The following is an 18,711-nucleotide window of genomic DNA, read 5'->3' as shown; positions in this document are numbered from 1 at the left end:
GAGTGTACTATTGATGATTTTAACAAGGAATGTGAAGAAAAAATGCAGATGAAGTATTACCCTTTCCACATCTCCTAATAGTTTTTTATTGTCATCAAGAAGCATTGCCTTTTCCCGGTCATGTCTACGCTTCACATCCATCACCGAGTCTTCCTGTTCTTCAGAACGCTTCTCCAGGTCACAACGTAGTTGCTCCACTTTCTTTGTCAACACAGCCACCTTCAAAAAAATTATAAAGAGAATTTAGTTTAATAAATCTTAATTTAGGATAATTAGATTCATGCCCGTGAAGCACATATCGTAGGTCCTACTCACCATAAATGGGGTCATTATGAGTAACGAGTAACTATTAGTCACCTGGGGTCATTATAAGCACTTGTGAATCTCATTAAAGAGTACTTATTTCAACACTACCATATACAATACATGCAAAACTCAGGTGTTTCAGTCATGATACGGAAAGCAGTAGAGATGGACAGTTTGAGATGCAGTTATGGGAGTTGGAGAATTGACAGAGTATGGAACAAATGGAAAACAATAAGTGGAAGCAAAAATTCCTTAGGTCATATGGATGAGAGTTCACTAAGAAGGTACGAGCACCAAGTGCATGGCAGAAAAGAGACATTGGTGACTGTAAAAGATATTGTTGATGGACTATACTATACCGTATAGGGTATTAAATGAAGTTTAATGCAATTATCTCATCTTGGCTTTTTCCTGTTACTTCCCATATTTATACTGAATTACCCTCCATATTACTTCACTTCTTTGATGTGTCAATGTCCATGATCCATACTATACAATTATAGGAGAAGAAAAATTATAATAGATATCAAGAAGAATTTTCACTTTCTCATTAAACAATAAAAATAAGATAATGTTATCTGACCTCATTTTGGAGTGTGTTCTTTGCAGACTCTGCTTCTGAGAGCTGGTCTCTCATAGCAGACATCTCATGGCTGTGGCGTAAAGCCTGCTGCTGTGCTCTCTCTTCCTGGTCAACACAAACTCGTTCTAAGTCAGATTTTAATCTAACAAGGGAGAAAATATAAAAATATGATCAACCGTATATCATTCAATTTACTAGATATGAATGACATTACTGTATTGTATTATCAGTCAATACAAAGTGTTAGATATTAATGACATTCTCATTTCAAAGGATGTGTGAGACAACTGAGACCTACTAAGTATGGGTCTTCCATACTAGCACCAACTCTTTTTTTTTATTATTATTGGTCTTCCTTTAGTAACAAACAACTCACTCCTATGCAGATGATTCAATCCACCATAAATACATCCTTTACTCTGACTTTCCATTTATCAAAATACAATTTTGTGAATCTCTCATTGTACAGATCATATATAAACTTGGATGGACGAATTTTTAGTGGTTGAATTATGTAGATGATCTGAGAACATATACAATCGGATTGACAGTTTTCACTGCACAAAAAATATAACATTTTGAAATCATAAATAGTTCACCTTGTGACTTCTTGTGAAGCCTCCATAGAGTTGAGAGATGGACTTCGGCCTTGTGGTCTTTGTTGCATCTTCTCTAGTTCACCTTCCATATTCCGCGTGTATTCTTCTGAACGTTCTCTTAACTTGCGTTCTTTACTTGCCTCTGCTTCAGCCTCCTCGGACCGACCCTGATGGAAAAGAAAATTGTCAATGTATAAACTATGAAGAAACAATATTTTCTTGTTCAGGGGTTGATTAACAAATATGATAGGGCATAAGGTAAGAGACATGCATTAGCAGTAATTTGATAAATGCAAGGCTGACACGATTTAGTCATGTTGTACAAGAGGGGGAGGTGATTAAAAGAACCTGGAATGTGCCAATCAGAGGAAGGATATCAGAGGGAAGACAGAGGTTAAGGTGAACAGATATGATACGAGAGAAAATAAAACAACAGGCTGTGATTAGAGGTGGTTAAGAAAGGGGTACATGATGGAGATGGATTTGAAAAACCAACTCCTAACTTTTGAATAGGTTGAAGGAAAATTTTCACTTAACCCCTTTGTGCTGACTGTCGTACTTTAGAATGTTATTCTGGCTACTGCCAGACAATTTTATTTTGGCTACTGACAGATGACTTTATTTGACAGCTGAAGGGTAAAACTGCTGTAAAATCCCATAAAACACTTGACTCCATGCTCTTCTATAATTCATGTTTTCCACTGCTTTCTACAAGTCTATTCCTCTTCCTATGACTGCAACATTTGCCCTGTCTGTCAATCTCCTTGGTCTTCCAGTCTCCTTTCTACCACCATTTTTGCCTTTAACACTTTTCATTACTCTTTCACTCCCCACTCTCTGTATACCAAAAGAACTTTAGCAGATCTTGCCAGTCTCTATTTAACACATTTCTAAATCACCAATAGATTTATGTACAGTATCTTATATTCCATCTTCACACCACATTTTGCTTTTAAGGATGTCATTTCTATAGTTTCTAATTTGCCTCTTCCTCACGTATCCAGCATCAACGTGCTTCTTATTTTCTTTCCTTTCATAAACCTGTTATTCAAATAATCCCTCATTTTTAAACTGTTTGGCACATCCACTCCAAAATACCCTCAACACTTTACTTCCATTCCATCTCCACTCAAACAAACAAAATTAGTATTTCAACTCTCCCCTCTTAATAATGTTCATCACTTGTTCACATCAATATAAATTCTCTCCTAGCACACATTCTTCTGAACTCATTCACTAGCATTTGCAACTTTCTTCTGAATTATACAGCAGAGCAGTGACATTTACAGACAAATGCTCAAAGCCCTCCCATTTGCCTCTCATATCCTTGTGTGGAGAGCTTGCACCCTTTTCTTTCACCTCTTTACTTCCCCAGCCATGCCTAACACCACCTCATAAATCTCAGAATGACATTTAGGAACTTTCCGTTCATGAAGAGGGAGACTGACTACACAGAGTAAGGGAAAGGTGAAATAATACATTAAATAGTAAATGGTGGTTGGGATAAGGGTAATGCAGTACAATAGGCACAGAAAGTAAGTAGAGATTGGGTGGCCTGGAGGCTCTTTGGTCATGGCCACCCCCTCAGAAAGGAGCTCCCAGGAGGAATGAGACATCAGAAATAAGATTTTGCCCTCCTTTCCTTCAAAATATATGTCCTTAAACTTCATTCTCTACCTCATTTCCTTCTTTGCATCATACTCACCCTATATAATTATCTTAACACCCATTTCTGGTACCTTCTTTATGTATCCATGCTTCACATCCATGTAATAATACCGACTCAATAAAGACTTAGAACATCCCCCATCTCTGCCTCTTTTGATTCTACTTTGCCTTTCTCTCCTTAGATTACTTAATGCACCAAGTATTCTCTTTCCCTCCAATACTCTGTACAGTACAGTATATCGAATCACTTCATCGTTCCATCTACTAACATCCACTCCTAAGTATCCGAAATACCTCATTGCCACCAGTCACACTCTATTATAGTCAATATTTATTTCTCCACTTCCATATTATACTTATTTTCATCATATTACTTCTGTTCATATTCACTATTAGTATATTACATTACAAAAAATTTTAAGCTAAAGGAAAGTTAAAGTTACTAAGCATAATGATAAGCAGGACCTTAAAAGTTCCCCTATCAAATAACATTTTGACAAAACAGGTAATTGTCACAAAGCACTACCACCTACCTCTAGTTCACGTCTCAGTTTTTCAGCTCTACGTAGATCTTGTCTCAATGTATCAATTTTTTGCATCGCTGTTTCTAGTTCTTCTTCCTTATCCCGAACTTGTCTGGACAGTTTTTGCTTCTGATTTCTTAGTTCTGTTAGTCTAAGGAGAAAAAATATAACAATTCATGGAAAAAATTATGTGTAGACTTAAAAATTAAATTTTATTTATAACAGGATAACTGGTGTCACAATGGATGAATAATACTTACTTATCTGAAACTTCACTGTACTCTGACATGGCCAGCTTTCTTTGGGTCAATGCATCTTGTAGTTCTTTTGTTTGTAGCCTCAACTTTTCTTCCATATCTGCCATTTCCTACAAAAGACACACAAAATTAGATAACCGTTTACCTCATACATTACCTACTCCACCTCATTCCTCCATGGTGCTCCACTCTGAGGGGTAGCCTGACTATTTCTTTTACCCTTGTTCCTCTACACTTGTGAACTTGTTTCATTCTAAGTAAGCATTAGAAGATTACTATTGTATTCATAAAAATATTGTTAAGATTACCATTAAGCCAGCATAGCACCCAGAACTGGAAGCTGGGGCAACCTTTTGGATAGAACCCAACTATAATTTGGCAAGAAAAACAAAAAACCCTACAATCACATTAGCAATTTTTTCCTCACGTTTCCAACAACAGAGATGTTTCTTGATAAGAAAAATTAAAGCCAACTAAATAATATTTAGTGGACAGCTGAACACTTTACAAAAAGAGTTTCTGCTTCATATATGTCATGAATAAGTACAGGCAACAGTTCAGCAACAGGCCAGGATGGCTACAATCAAGAACAGATTCTCCCCCACTCATTGTCATTCATTCTCCTAACTACCTTACCAACAGTGCAATGCTATGGTTTTTCATTTTCACAACAAATATTCAAAATATTCATTCCTCTTGAATTCTCATCACATCATACAAAAATTTTATTACATGAATGAGTTGATGAACTAAAGGAATGCAATGTGCACTCACTACTCTTAGTGGATGAGTTTGAAACCAATAAACATAAATACAGGTATTTGTAGAGATGACAGTATTATATATCTCCTTATTATCTTCACCTTCCATGCAGCATTAAAAAAATAAATAAATAAACTATTCTGCACGTAATTTATACCTATGGTTGATAACAGAAGAAACTATTCACTGCATTAGTAGGACTATAGTTATCAGAATTACATAAAGATAGACACAGTATTATTAAAGTGATTATACACTATTATCATACTAAATAGGATTGTTGAAGAATTATGACCAAGTTCAACTCACTCTTCCAAGGTTCTCTTTCTCCTGAGCTGTCGCCTTTAATTGACGGTCTATTTCCTTCATCTTTGTGTCTGTCTCACTTATTCCGTCTGTCGCTCGTCTCTTCAAACTAGACATCTCATACGATAGTTCTGCACGAGAATATGAAAGTAAATCTTTTTAGAATGATTGACTTTATATTAGCAGAAGATACAACTGAACAATTTTATTTTTAAGAAAAGGTAAACTAATTACTGAATGTTTCTTCCACTATTTCCAGTTTAATGAAATTTAGAGTAGGAATAAATTCTAATAGAAAGTAAAGAAACTAATTAGATTAAATACTGTATTGCTTAGATTACAATATCAAAATGAACCAGAAAAAAACTTAAAACATTTTACAAGAGAACAATGCAATACCTAAATCTGCACAGGGTACCATTCAGGAAAGCAATTATGTATTAATTCGCAAGTACAGTAAAAATATACAGGTAATTAATTTTCTATGACCATCATAATACAAAAAGACTAAGAATACAGAAAGCAACAAACCTTGATTTTGCTTAGTGAGAGTCTGCACCTGATCAACTAATTTCTTTACTTCATCACTGGAAGTTGGACCAGCACTTCCATCTAGTCTATCCGCTATCTTTACTAATTCTCTGTTTTCCGACTCAAGACATTTAATCCGTCTCTCGTAGGATATCACATCGGATGAGGTACCAACATGTACCGACGCAGTGAGTGATAGGGTTAGCAAACATCCCTTGTCACCGATTTGGCTGAAAACAAAACAATAATATAAGTTTACTAACAAACACTTACTAAAACTCAATGAAGAGAAGAAAATGCCATACACATTATAGGAGGACACACTGGAGAGGATGAGGACGGCAATAAGGGTGAGCAGATACAGTGAATACCTGGATCAAGGGTATAGTAATATAGTGTACAGTACATATATCATAAAGAAACACCCCATTATACAGTACTGCAGCATATGAGTAAAAAGAAAACCCACTGTTTTAACTGCAAGTCATGGATTATCCACTTTAGGAATGCACCAGATGGTAAATCTTAGTAGTGTCTGGACAATTACCTGACTTGCCTGATAGTTAAAAACTGTATACAGTATAAATATAAGCTGGACTAACCGCAAGTAGTCTAATATCATAGTGAACTTTTACTTACATGGCTATTCATCTTTTCTTGTTGATATTTTTGTCCATGAAGCTTTATAGTTCACAACATCCTTATAAGCAATATTCTGTAGCAGCTACCTATGCTACCTGTTTGACTTTGCTCGCTCTGTCCCAGATCTATTATTTAAGTCAGTGCAGTTACCGATTTTCACAACCTAAACACCTTTCACCAAGAGTTTAGCAGCAAAGCATAAAAGGTGTTAGTTTAACCAAACCTTTGCTCAGCTCTAAAAATAAGTCCCAAAACATTAATATCTGCTTTAAATGAACACCAGTTTCAGCCAGACTAGTACTGTATCTACATAAAAATGTGTATTGATTTACATAAGAGAAACTCTACTGTATATGAAAGGTTAACCAAAACTTGTGGAGGACAACCACCACCAAGACAACGATGACGACAACTGACACCGACACAATTTGGACAGCTGTAACTCATGTCTGTCCTCTAGACAGGTGAGCTTGAAAGTGAAACTAGAGAAATAAGTTAAACAAAACAAATGACTAATAATAAAGAATCCAACTTGGTCCTGGAGGAGTCCTTTTATTATTGGTACCCATTTTCATATACAGCTCCTCCCCGACTTACGACCTACTCGACTTACGTCCACCCGCACTTACGACTTGCCTCAGTCGTACCAAAATTTGGTCAAATTACGTATTTTCGAGTCCCAAAGTCAGTACACAGACAAAATTGTCAATTGTAATTCACTTTAAAATGGCTGGCAAGCTTAAAAGTGGGTGTTTTGTGGTGCTGAGAAGAAAAAAGAGACACCCATTTTCGATTTTCTATGTGTTATTTAAGCATTTCCGACTTACAACCATTTCGACTTACGACCTGGATGTCGGTCCCTAACCCCGTCGTAAGTCGGGGAGCAGCTGTACTGTATATTTTCTTACTTCACTATAAATGTATGTATGTATATACAGTGTTTCAATTATCTGTCTATCTGGCCAGACAGTACAAATTATACAGCCAGATACCAGATGGTGAAAATATCTACCATCTAGCCTGTCTGATGTATCCCTAATCCACACTTCATAATAAAGAGGTCAATTATTATTCATTAAAAACATCCTTCTTACAGTATACATTCTTACCTTCCCTGAGTAAATGAAAAGCCCACAAAAGGTAAATGTAGAGCACTGAAGGCAGCATTTGCAGGAGGGGGGCAGGCATCCTGGCTCCGAGCCTCCGAGTCATCAACATCAAAATTGCTCGTGTCAGTGGGACTGGAAACTTCGGGGATGTAGGGTGCTGTGCTGTCTCTTAACGTTTCCCAGTCAACACCCGCAAACCATGGATGATTCTAATAAAGTTAAGGTATACATGAGTCCAATAAAATGAACAGTTTCTGAAGTGGGATATAATTATTAATTACAGTAATTAACTCATGGAACAAAATATTTCACAGGGATAGAAATTCACTATTTTTTCATAGTCGCCAGCAGGACTAGTAGATTTGAAAATTTACTAGTCCTTATGAATTTTTACTCGCCCTTAAACAATTTGTCAAGAAACATCAAACATTGGCACTTACCAGGTTTATACAAAGTTCTATTTACTGTGTGACATTTAATTACTAGTAGTAACCATGTTAAATCATAAACCAACACTGGAATAATCACATATTAACTAAATTAATTGCATGGAGCACATTCCATTGTGATGAAGCTATTTGGAACGTACCAATATATCAAAATTATTTCCTAATCCAAATGTAAACCATATTCATCCACTTATTTTGAGTAAAAGACAATAAAAATTCTCATATTGTATAACTAACAAGTGAACTTGCTGTGTTTAGGTTTGTGAACTGCACTTTAAATCCTCCAATTAGTATCAACGGTTATCAAGTTATTTCGATGAACACACTGGACGAACTATAACATACAAATTGGAACGACTTCGACTGCAACCTGGTGTAGTTCCACCAGTGCTTCCCAATTGGATAATAATAATATATAATTTATGCAAAAGAAATAATGATAACGTTAGAGTAAAAAATAAGAATGTGCGAAAGGTTTTAACCTTGACCAAATTCTAATACTATATCTTTATACTGTAATTCACTTTGTTCTATAATACAATAGTCAATTACTATTTGATTTTGAATGTATGTGTGAATTGGTTGTCAAATTTCGTACGCGTTATTATTTTTCGATATCTTGTTTGTATCGGTGATAATCTGAATACTGTATGTACTTGAAATTGTTTTTTTTATAATAAATGGTGTGATTCTTGATGGAAAGGCAGTTTTCATCACTTGTCAATTGTTTTTATTCTTGCCTATTATACATTCAGGTATTAAATTTCCCTGTCATTGCTTTTATATATTATGTATAGAAATGAAATCCTCAATAATAATTGTATATCTACATAATTAGACTGCGTTTATTCATTACAATGCACGGTTTCCACACACCGACATGAATAGCGGTGGTATCTGTGTGTGACGTCATACACTCCCTGAACCTGCCTGGTGTTCTAGGTGGCATTGCACCAACTCATTTGTCCAGTTTTATCACACTACATTATATCATTGAGTGTATATATTTTATTTTCATTTTCATACAAAGTGCTATATACAGAAAACAGGTATCCCTTCCGCTTGCAATACCGGTGATACAATTAAGATAACTAGCATTAATAATGTATTCTCTATATGAAGCTCTTATACACATTGAGTGTGTCTTACCACTGTCATCGGCCCACTCGCCCATCGGGCGATCCCAGACCAGCAAAATAGTAAAATCTTGTCGCCCTTATGATATTTTGGTCACCTCGGGCGACTGGGAGTATGTGAATTTCTACCCGTTTCAGTACTCCCCAGAATCTTAAATATTGATGAAACATCAAAATTCAAGGTATTAATACCCTTTAACTGACTAAATTACCATCTAATTACTTTCCATTTACTGGTAATCACAAGTAAAGTCTGCACATACCTTAAAGTCACTAATGCCATTCTTTCCTAATCGGTACTCTGACGCACATATAAGTTGTCTCATAAGTTCTTTCGCTTCTTCAGTAACATCATAGCCAAGTTCAGCTGGGAAATCGAAACAATTCTGGAAAAAATTAATAATTTGTCTTTAGTAATACAGTACTGCAATAAAATGATGGAAAAATGTATTTTCTCTTATTTGCATTTATAAACTACTTCCTGCTTAATATAAGAATGCCAAAAAAGAAATACACACACATACACATAAACCGTTACTTTCCTTTCATTCATCAGCATAATTAAATTTGTAACCACATAACTAGTTATCTGTACACATAAAATGTTCATAGAAAAATATAATCTTAAGTAAATATAATTCTGAGTAGGTATACTAATGAGAGAAGAGAGACAAGCTTATTACTACTCATCTGTTATATAAAATGAGACTTGGAAAGGGGGATGAGTTGAGGGAAAGATGGTGGTACTGTACTATTCTTAGCACAACCCACCTCAGCCTGCCAATTCTTCCACCTGGTATTTTATATTTCATGACAGCTAGTGCCTTAGTTTACCTATACTGTAGTAAGAACTTGTAAAAAAATTCAACTATTTTATAACTGTCCGAAAGTATCCTGGTACAGTGTATGTGACTTGACTCGTAGATACATTTTTTCAGATTTTGCAATAAAAGGAAAATGAAGCAGCATTAGTTTTTAATGTTAACATTTACATATCATACTTAATGTTAACATTTACATATCATACAAGTCAGATTTTTTTTTTAAATCAACTACTAAATCCAGTCATCATAGGCAGACACCAAAAAATACTGAGGGGGAGGGGGGAGTTGTTAGCCTCCAACAGATGGGTTTATTCTTTTTGACAATGGTCACATGAATATGTTACGTTTATTTAGAAAACAATATTTCATAATATAACAAAATTTTACAGGAGAACACGCAAAATGGATGTAATCCTAAATGTTGATGATATGAAAAGTTGGCGTCATATTAATCATCAAGCCCTTTGCTAATTAGAAAGGTAAACTACAGTGTATACAATCAGTATGATGGATGGTTTCTTAAAGTGGGATGGCTCGAGCCACCCAAGCTTTATGACAGACCTGCCACTGCCAGTTACCACATGGCAACCCACAGACAGGTTGCCCTCATTTATGCCATCTGTACTAGAAATGTAACTAAGCTGTAAGAAATTTTATGTCATTATATACTCTTACACTGACCAACATGGCATCAAGACAAGCCAGGAGCATTGCCAGAGCATTGTCTGTATAGATATCTTAAGTATAATGTTTTGTGCTACAGTATCTTGTGTTGCAGCTAGAAGATATAATATCACAATAAAAAGCCTACTAATAATTATGTTGGATTCTAGTTAGTATGCTTAACATATAATGTATATTGCACACACATTATAATTACTTTATAAAATGGCCTTTTATATATATATATATATATATATATATATATATATAGTATATATATATATATATATATATATATATATATATATATATATATATATATATATATATATATATATAGTATATATATCCTTGAAACTCATAAGTATGACTACCTAGCATATTAGTGTAAATGGAGCAATATGGATCTTTGGTATAAAAATACAGGTACTGTATATCAAATTACTGTACATTACACATACAAAATCGATAAACAAGAAAACACTAACCTTATGATTCATTATTTTTCCATATGTTTCCACCAATGACTCTGCATAGAAGGGGGTTTCTCCAAACAGCATCTCGTACATACACACACCCAACGACCACCAATCACACTCGCGGCCATACCGACCCTGGCCATCCTCCATTGCCTAGGGTGGCAGACAAGAAAGTGACCAGTATGCTTGGGTGCATAAGAGGCAACACTAGTGTGTGTAAGTACTTGGAGGCCAAACAATAAACAATGGACTCAGCCTCCAAATATTATCCCTATCATAAAATCATATGTAAAAATATATTTCAAAGAGGAAAATCAAAAGAGGAAATGACAGGGCAAGAAATGTCTAGCTTTTATTTGCCAGTAACTTTAAGAAAGAAAAATGTTAATATAATTATTGTAAGAATAGAATTTTGTAGCTATTCATAAAGTTATTTTGCAAAAAGTTTAATCATATGCTATACAACAGTAGACATACATTTTAGACTATTTGCTGTTGGACTTCCCTAAAACGTGTAAAATATTAGTCACAACTAAAAAACTAGAATGTTAATTAATTTTTTTCTAGCGTGTGGAGTAGGTATATGCCTTATCATGCCTGACACAGCTGGCACTGAGTCTGGGGAGGAAGAGGTGGGTATGTTGTGTCTTTGTCAAACATTTTACAAATTTAAGTTTTGTGTTTCACATGTCCCATACTACAGTACCTAAGGGACGTTATTTCTTTTTTTAAGGAGTTTGCCCTCCTAATACTCTTATTAATTGGCATGCAGGCAAAATTCATCATCCACTTTCCTGGTGCAGTACAGTATACAGTATTTAATATTTGATTAAGTTCAAATAACCCCAATGTACAATATATAAGATGGTGCCTCTGTTCACAAATGTAAAATGACCCTTGTTCACAGGATTATTACTTTAGTTTAAAAGTGTGTAATTACAAGAGCTTACCACTTGGTAGGTTGACTTATGTAGTGGAAGTAACAATTATAACAACAATAACTCATTTATAAAATACTTTAGAGCGGATTTCTCTAATGCCAATTACTAACAGTACACAGAAGGAAACTCTTTACACATTTAGGAAAAAATACAACCCATAATCCAGACCACCCAATAAACTGAATAAAACATAATAAAATAGTTGGCAAACATTAAATGCATTCCAAATAATTATACACTTCAGCATTCCGTAACGAGTTACGTTTGGGCCAAAATACATTCACTTTTCCTAATAGCTCCTCTATATTTACTATTAAGCCACTGTTGGTTCCAGCACCAAGTTCCATGTTTCCATTCTTTTGTTTTTATGTTGGTACAGCTCACCTGTGTATGAGCCAGTGAAAAAAGTAATAAGAGGTAAGGTGTAACAGTTAAACTATGTCCACACACTGGTCTACATTCCAAATACTGACAGATGAGTAAGGCTTAGGCAAAGTATAACAGTGTTTAACAGAAGAAGTATGCAATAACAAAGTAACATGGTTTACCTTGTTATCAATAAAAACACAATACACTGCTGTGTAATATAAAGCAAAGTACATTACTCTGTACTGTAAACTTAAAATCATTAAGTTGTAAATAATGCCCTGTCTCACTCAGCACAGTCAGTGTTAAAACTCCATCCTTATGTCTGTCAATTATTTCATCCTAATCCAGTAAGTGTTGAAGCACAAAGCAGCTATGGGGTTGCTCAAGCCACTCAGCCTCTTAAAACTATCCCGAATTGTCCAGTCATCACACGGACTTACGGCACATGAATCATCAAGGAATGAACGACTGCTGTCAACAAACCTGTCCCTCTCCCATGGCCTAAGGGAATGAATAGTCCTGTCAACATTTTTTTATCAGCTGGCAAAGCTTGTATTTTAATTAGCATGTGCCTTTAGTAAGTGGCCCAGAAATAAAATCTAAAATCATATGAACTGCATGAAAACAAGTAAGCGTATTTCATTAGCAGTGAACATAAACTGCTCAAAATTTCTCATCTCTTCAAAGCAAACTTTTCATATCTGAGACTATATGGCAATACAGTATATAACTTGAAGTACGTACTGTACTTCACTCTCCTAAACTAATGAAAACAAACAAGTACCATTAGCCATGACCTACCCTGAGGATTTCCGGAGATATATAATCGGCGTCCCTACTGCTACATTGCTCTGTACCGTCCCGTCCTCCTGAAGCCGTAGACATGATCCAAAATCTGCTAGTCGTATGTGGCCATTAGCATCGAGTAGCACATTGTCCGGTTTGATGTCTCGATGGACGTATCTTAATTGGTGTATTGAATCTGAAATGGTATTACAGTATTGTACTTAGATTTCTAAATTCATAATAAAAAAAATAGTAAAATTAGAACATCCTATGCTAAAACCAATAGAAGAAATGAACATGTAGCTATTAGAAGAAAAAATTAAAAAGTGGACCCTGTAAACCTAATACATAACCCATTTGAAACATTGTACCTGGAGATACAGAATACAGTAAACCTGTTACAGTACTGGTACAGAGGAGTCAGTGTGGCAAGCACCACCTTCATCTGTCAAACAGCTGGGTGGACTGGGCACACACCAGCAACTCTTAGGACTAGAGGCTGGTGCTACATCCAACGCTAGAAATGTAAAATTTTAACAAGGTAGATGGTACTGTAGTGAGTTTGGGTTAAGTTGGAAATCTGTGGTATCTCCCTCCTGTGAGAATTGTGATGAATGTAATTATGTAACTGTATAATGCTACAGTTTGAAGAAAAGATATACAGTACATTATAACCTTAATACAAAAATTATTTGAATGTGAGTTAACAAGGAAGATGTCATACCCTTTTAATTCAAGCCTTGGCTATACAGTATTCACTTGGTTCCCACACCCCATTGAAAAGAAATTTAATGTTTTAAATAAAAGGAAAGGAAATATTTGAATGCATGTAGTTGAATAATTGACTAAATTGAAAAGGTTCTCCACAAGTTTCAGCTGGACAGACAATAATATAGCAAGTGAACATTAACGAAGTCAGTGCAAATATTATTTTTAAAGGACAGCAAGAATGAAAATGACTATTAACGACGAAATTTTGGATCCCTTTCAGCCAGGTACTGTAGAGTATATACTGTAGTTAAGTAATGTTATGTGTGGTAGCTGAACTTACAACTATTTGTTTATAAATTATTTATTGTCCAAACACTATGTTCCCTATATAATATAATTCTAAGGAACATAGATATTATCTACTACCAACTCTACATCTACTTCTATCATATTTCAGAGACTCTTCAGTGAATCATCCTCATGCTAGTATTTCCTGATGCATGATATAATACACTCACACTCTTCTTTTACTACTGTACTATACTACTACCAGAAAACTTTAATCTTATGACATACTGGACAATCCATTCAATAAATAAACAATCAAGCAACACTCACCAATGGCAAGAATCATTTCAGCAATATAGAAGCGAGCCATATCCTCAGGGAGTCTGTCCTCAAATTTACTTAGTAATGTGAGCAAGTCCCCTCCACAATAGTAATCCATCACCAGGTACTGAAATGCACAAATTTTTACACAATTATAACTAACCTATGATCATACAACGTAAAATAACAACTTCAGGACAATGATCTAAATAATGAATAGTTTAGTACAGTACTCTTCATGAAAAAGACAAATACTGTACTGTGTACTATAGTGGTTATGTCTGATAAACCATCGCCTTTTTTCCATAATTACTAATTAAAAAAAATTCTCAAGGAAATACATCAGAATATCAATAATTCAATACAAAAAAATATAGCCATAGAAGTAATTAGAAGACATTGTCCACTATTAATTGTTTTGTTTTGTTTTAACCTCTTCACCACTGATCGAGCCATTAGCCGCTTGGGCGATCGATCACGTCTGTTACGCACTGTTGGCAAGTTAGTACAGAAGTGTTTCAAGCTTTTCACAAATTTTTTCTTTACACAGTAAATATTATTCTTAATTTTGTTCTGTTTTTCAAGTAAATATTCTTATTATTCAACTTACCAGGTTACTATCGTCTTGAAAGGCATAATGCAGATTAGTTATCCACCGACGATCTCCATACACCAGTACGTCACGTTCCTCATGAAAACACGCAGTCTCCGCTCTGGATAATGAAAATACAGCTTTGACTATAATACATCGAATACAGGATTTAATAATGTATTTTGGAAACAAGTATGTAAATAAGTTCTCTTTTAGTTAGAGATGATGCCTAGAGTGTACAGAATGTGTTGACATATACTGTAACTGTACAGAACACGTCTGGCGCAGAATGTCCCACAAGAAAAGAAGCCAAAATGGACTAAACAACAAATATAATATGAAGCTGATCACTTGATCAGCATATACACTGCACAGTCCAACTATAATAATAATATTACACACCCAATCAACTGGCCACTAAACTGGAAATCTAGATAAGCCAAACCATATCTGACCAGAAAGGACAGACCAAGAAACTTCCACATGATTGATTGATTTTGATAATATTTAGTAAAATACTGTATATCATCTATGAATGTGATCATTAAGATTCACGACTTAAGGTCACCGCAACCCATTAAGACTCAAGGTGTGAAATGAATTGGGCTCTTGTCCTAATAGGCTGTAAATTTACTGGCACAATAAGATTAAAGATCAATCTTTCATTTTCCATTACAATTTAGTATTACAGAACTAGGGCCCTGGTGGACTGCAATCTTGGGTACAGCATATTTTCTGACAGCTGCATTAATAAAATCCAGAGAACTACAAAAGTAACCAGAATTCTCTTACAGTAATCAGACTCAGACTGGCTACACACCAATAATTTCGATTAACGGCGAGTTAACTGTACAGTATTTTGTGCCCTGGGAAATACTCTTTGATTACTTTGAAAATTCACAAAATCCAGAATCAGTTTTCACCATAATCACTGCTGACATGATTATACAAACGTCAGTGTTGTCAAGAGAGTGAGACTCACCTAGCGTTTAGTGCTGTGGGGGCGACAAGAATGAAGTGAGACACAGTGGAGGTTGCTGATGGGTAGGGAGGTCAGGGACGGGTAGGGAGGTTAGGGATGGGTAGGGAGTCAGGGACGGGTAGGTGGGTCAGGGACAGGTAGGGTGGGTCAGGATGGGTAGGGTGGGTCAGGGATGGGTAGGGAGGGTTAGGGATGGGTGGGAGGTCAGGGACGGTGGGGTCAGGGACGGGTAGGGTGGGTCAGGGACGGGTAGGGTGGGTCAGGGATGGGTAGGGTGGGTCAGGGATGGGTAAGGAGGGTTAGGGAATGGGTAGGGTGGGAAAGGGTAGGGTGGGTCAGGAATGGGTAGGGAGGTTGGGATGGGTAGGGTGGGTCAGCGATGGGTAGGGAGGGTTAGGGATGGGTAGGGGTTAGGGATGGGTAGGGATGGGTAGGGAGGGTTAGGGATGGGTAGGGTGGGTCAGCGATGGGTAGGGAGGGTTAGGGATGGGTAGGGTGGGTCAGGGATGGGTAGGGAGGGTGAGTAAAGGATGGGTAGGAAGGGTCAGGAAGGGTCAGGAAATGGTTAGGAGGTCAGGGATGGGTAATGAGGTCAAGGATGGGTAGGAGGTCAGGAAAGGTAGAGAGGGTCAGGGTTGAGTAGGGAGGGTCAGGGATGGGTGGAGAAAAAGGGATGGGCAGGGTAGGTCACGAAAGGTCAGGTCAGCGAAAACTAATGAGAGCAGGACAGGGAAAGACAAGGATAGGGGGGTAGTAAAGAAAGGGGAACTAGGAAATGGAAGGGTAACCAGGAAGAAGAAGGAATGTCAAGTATCAGGGAGACCAAATGTGCATGTGTGACCTGTACTTATGTCAGATGAGGACTGGAATGAGTAGCAGAGACAAAAGAAGGTCAGCAAATAGTAATACAAGAGAGAGGGGGTCAGAGTATGGGTGTCGAGGAGGGAAAAGAATCAGGGAGTGAGGGAGGTACAGGGTGAGGGAGGAACAGGGTGAGGGAGGTACAGGGTGAGGGAGGTACAGGGTGGGGGAGGTACAGGGTGAGGGGAGGGACAGGGTGGGGGAGGTGCAGGGTGAGGGAGGACAGGGTGAGGGAGGTACAGGGTGAGGGAGGTGCAGGGTGGGGAGGTACAGGGTGAGGGAGGTACAGGGTGGGGAGTGCAGGGTGAGGAGGTGCAGGGTGAGGGAGGTGCAGGGTGGGGAGGTGCAGGGTGAGGGAGGGACAGGGTGAGGGAGGGACAGGGTGAGGGAGGGACAAGGTGAGGAGGGACAGGGTGAGGAGGGACAGGGTGGGGAGGTGCAGGGTGGGGAGGTGCAGGGTGGGGAGGTGCAGGGTGGGGAGGTGCAGGGTGAGGGGTGCAGGGTGAGGGAGGTTGGGGTGAGGGAGGGGCAGGGTGAGGGAGGGACAGGGTGAGGGAGGTGCAGGGTGGGGAGGGACAGGGTGAGGGAGGGACAGGGTGAGGGAGGGACAGGGTGAGGAAGGTACAGGGTGAGGGAGGGACAGGGGTGGGGAGGGGCAGGGTGAGGAGGGGCAGGGGTGAGGAGGGGGCAGGGTGAGGGAGGGACAGGGTGAGGGAGGTGCAGGGGTGAGGGAGGGACAGGGTGAGGGAGGTACAGGGTGAGGGAGGGACAGGGTGAGGGAGGGACAGGGTGGGGAGGGACAGAGGGTGAGGGGAGGGACAGGGTGAGGAGGGACAGGGTGAGGGAGGTACAGGGGTGGGGAGGTGCAGGGTGGGGAGGTGCAGGGTGAGGGAGGGACAGGGTGAGGGAGGGACAGGGGTGAGGGAGTGGCAGGGTGAGGGAGGGACAGGGTGAGGGAGGTGCAGGGTGGGAGGGACAGAGGTGAGGGGAGGACAGGGTGAGGGAGGTACAGGGTGGGGGAGGTACAGGGTGAGGGAGGTGCAGGGTGGGGAGGTGCAGGGTGGGGGAGGTGCAGGGTGAGGGAGGTGCAGGGTGAGGGAGGTGCAGGGTGAGGGAGGTGCAGGGGTGAGGGAGGACAGGGTGAGGGAGGGGCAGGGTGAGGGAGGGGCAGGGTGAGGGAGGGCAGGGTGGGGAGGGACAGGGTGGGGAGGGACAGGGTGAGGAGGGACAGGGGTGAGGGAGGGACAGGGTGAGGGAGGGACAGGGTGAGGGAGGGACAGGGTAGGGAGGACAGGTTGAGGGGAGGTGGGGTGGGGAGGTGCAGGGTGAGGGAGGTGCAGGGTGGGGAGGTGCAGGGTGAGGAGGGACAGGGTGAGGGAGGGACAGGGTGAGGGAGGGACAGGGGTGAGGGAGGGACAGGGTGAGGGAGGTGCAGGGTGAGGGGTGGGGTGGGGAGGTGCAGGGTGAGGGAGGTGCAGGTTGAGGGAGGTGCAGGGTGGGGAGGTGCAGGGTGAGGGAGGGACAGGGTGAGGGAGGGACAGGGTGGGGAGGTGCAGGGTGAGGGAGGTGCAGGAGGGTGGGGAGGTGCAGGGGTGAGGGAGGTGCAGGGGTGAGGGAGGGACAGGGTGGGGAGGGACAGGTGAGGAGGTGCAGGGTGAGGGAGGTACAGGGAGGCAAAGAGTCAGGGGGGGGGGTTACAGGGCAGAGGAGACTAGGGTCAGGGAGGCACAAGGTCAGGAGGTCAAGGGTGAGGTGAAGTGCAAACTGACTGACCTCTTGAGCATCTCCCACTTGTTGAGGATCTTCATGGCGAAGACTCGGTCAGTTCCCTTGAGTTTGACGACGCACACCTCGCCGAACGCCCCTCGCCCTATTACCTTGACCACCTCGAAGTCTTCCAGGACAGTCGGAGGGCCTTCACTCGCTGTACGACTGGCTTTACTGTAGGGACGAGACGGAAACAAAATCTTACTGAGACGCATAACTCACAGCTTGACACCATCACAAACATTTTCACCAACA

At 39.4% G+C, this 18,711-nt stretch overlaps 1 protein-coding gene across 1 annotated transcript in view; it reads right to left on the bottom strand.

Annotated features, from left to right (window-relative positions):
- LOC121860208 (serine/threonine-protein kinase Genghis Khan-like) overlaps nucleotides 1-18,630 on the bottom strand; it is a 79,583-nt gene extending 60,953 nt beyond the window's left edge. The window contains 15 exon segments of the mRNA XM_042357288.1: nucleotides 61-219; nucleotides 890-1,031; nucleotides 1,489-1,655; nucleotides 3,690-3,831; nucleotides 3,941-4,047; nucleotides 5,009-5,136; nucleotides 5,537-5,766; nucleotides 7,288-7,496; nucleotides 9,136-9,258; nucleotides 10,848-10,991; nucleotides 12,950-12,975; nucleotides 12,978-13,130; nucleotides 14,264-14,381; nucleotides 14,865-14,967; nucleotides 18,463-18,630. Of these exon segments, the coding sequence (XP_042213222.1) occupies nucleotides 61-219; nucleotides 890-1,031; nucleotides 1,489-1,655; nucleotides 3,690-3,831; nucleotides 3,941-4,047; nucleotides 5,009-5,136; nucleotides 5,537-5,766; nucleotides 7,288-7,496; nucleotides 9,136-9,258; nucleotides 10,848-10,991; nucleotides 12,950-12,975; nucleotides 12,978-13,130; nucleotides 14,264-14,381; nucleotides 14,865-14,967; nucleotides 18,463-18,497 (1,986 nt within the window). The 5' untranslated portion in view covers nucleotides 18,498-18,630.
- Between the last annotated feature and the right edge of the window lie 81 nt (nucleotides 18,631-18,711).

The sequence above is a fragment of the Homarus americanus genome, unplaced genomic scaffold, assembly GCF_018991925.1.
Source record: "Homarus americanus isolate GMGI-L3 unplaced genomic scaffold, GMGI_Hamer_2.0 scaffold21914, whole genome shotgun sequence".
In the NCBI taxonomy this organism is placed as follows: domain Eukaryota; kingdom Metazoa; phylum Arthropoda; class Malacostraca; order Decapoda; family Nephropidae; genus Homarus; species Homarus americanus.
This window is presented reverse-complemented; position numbering and strand designations above follow the sequence as displayed.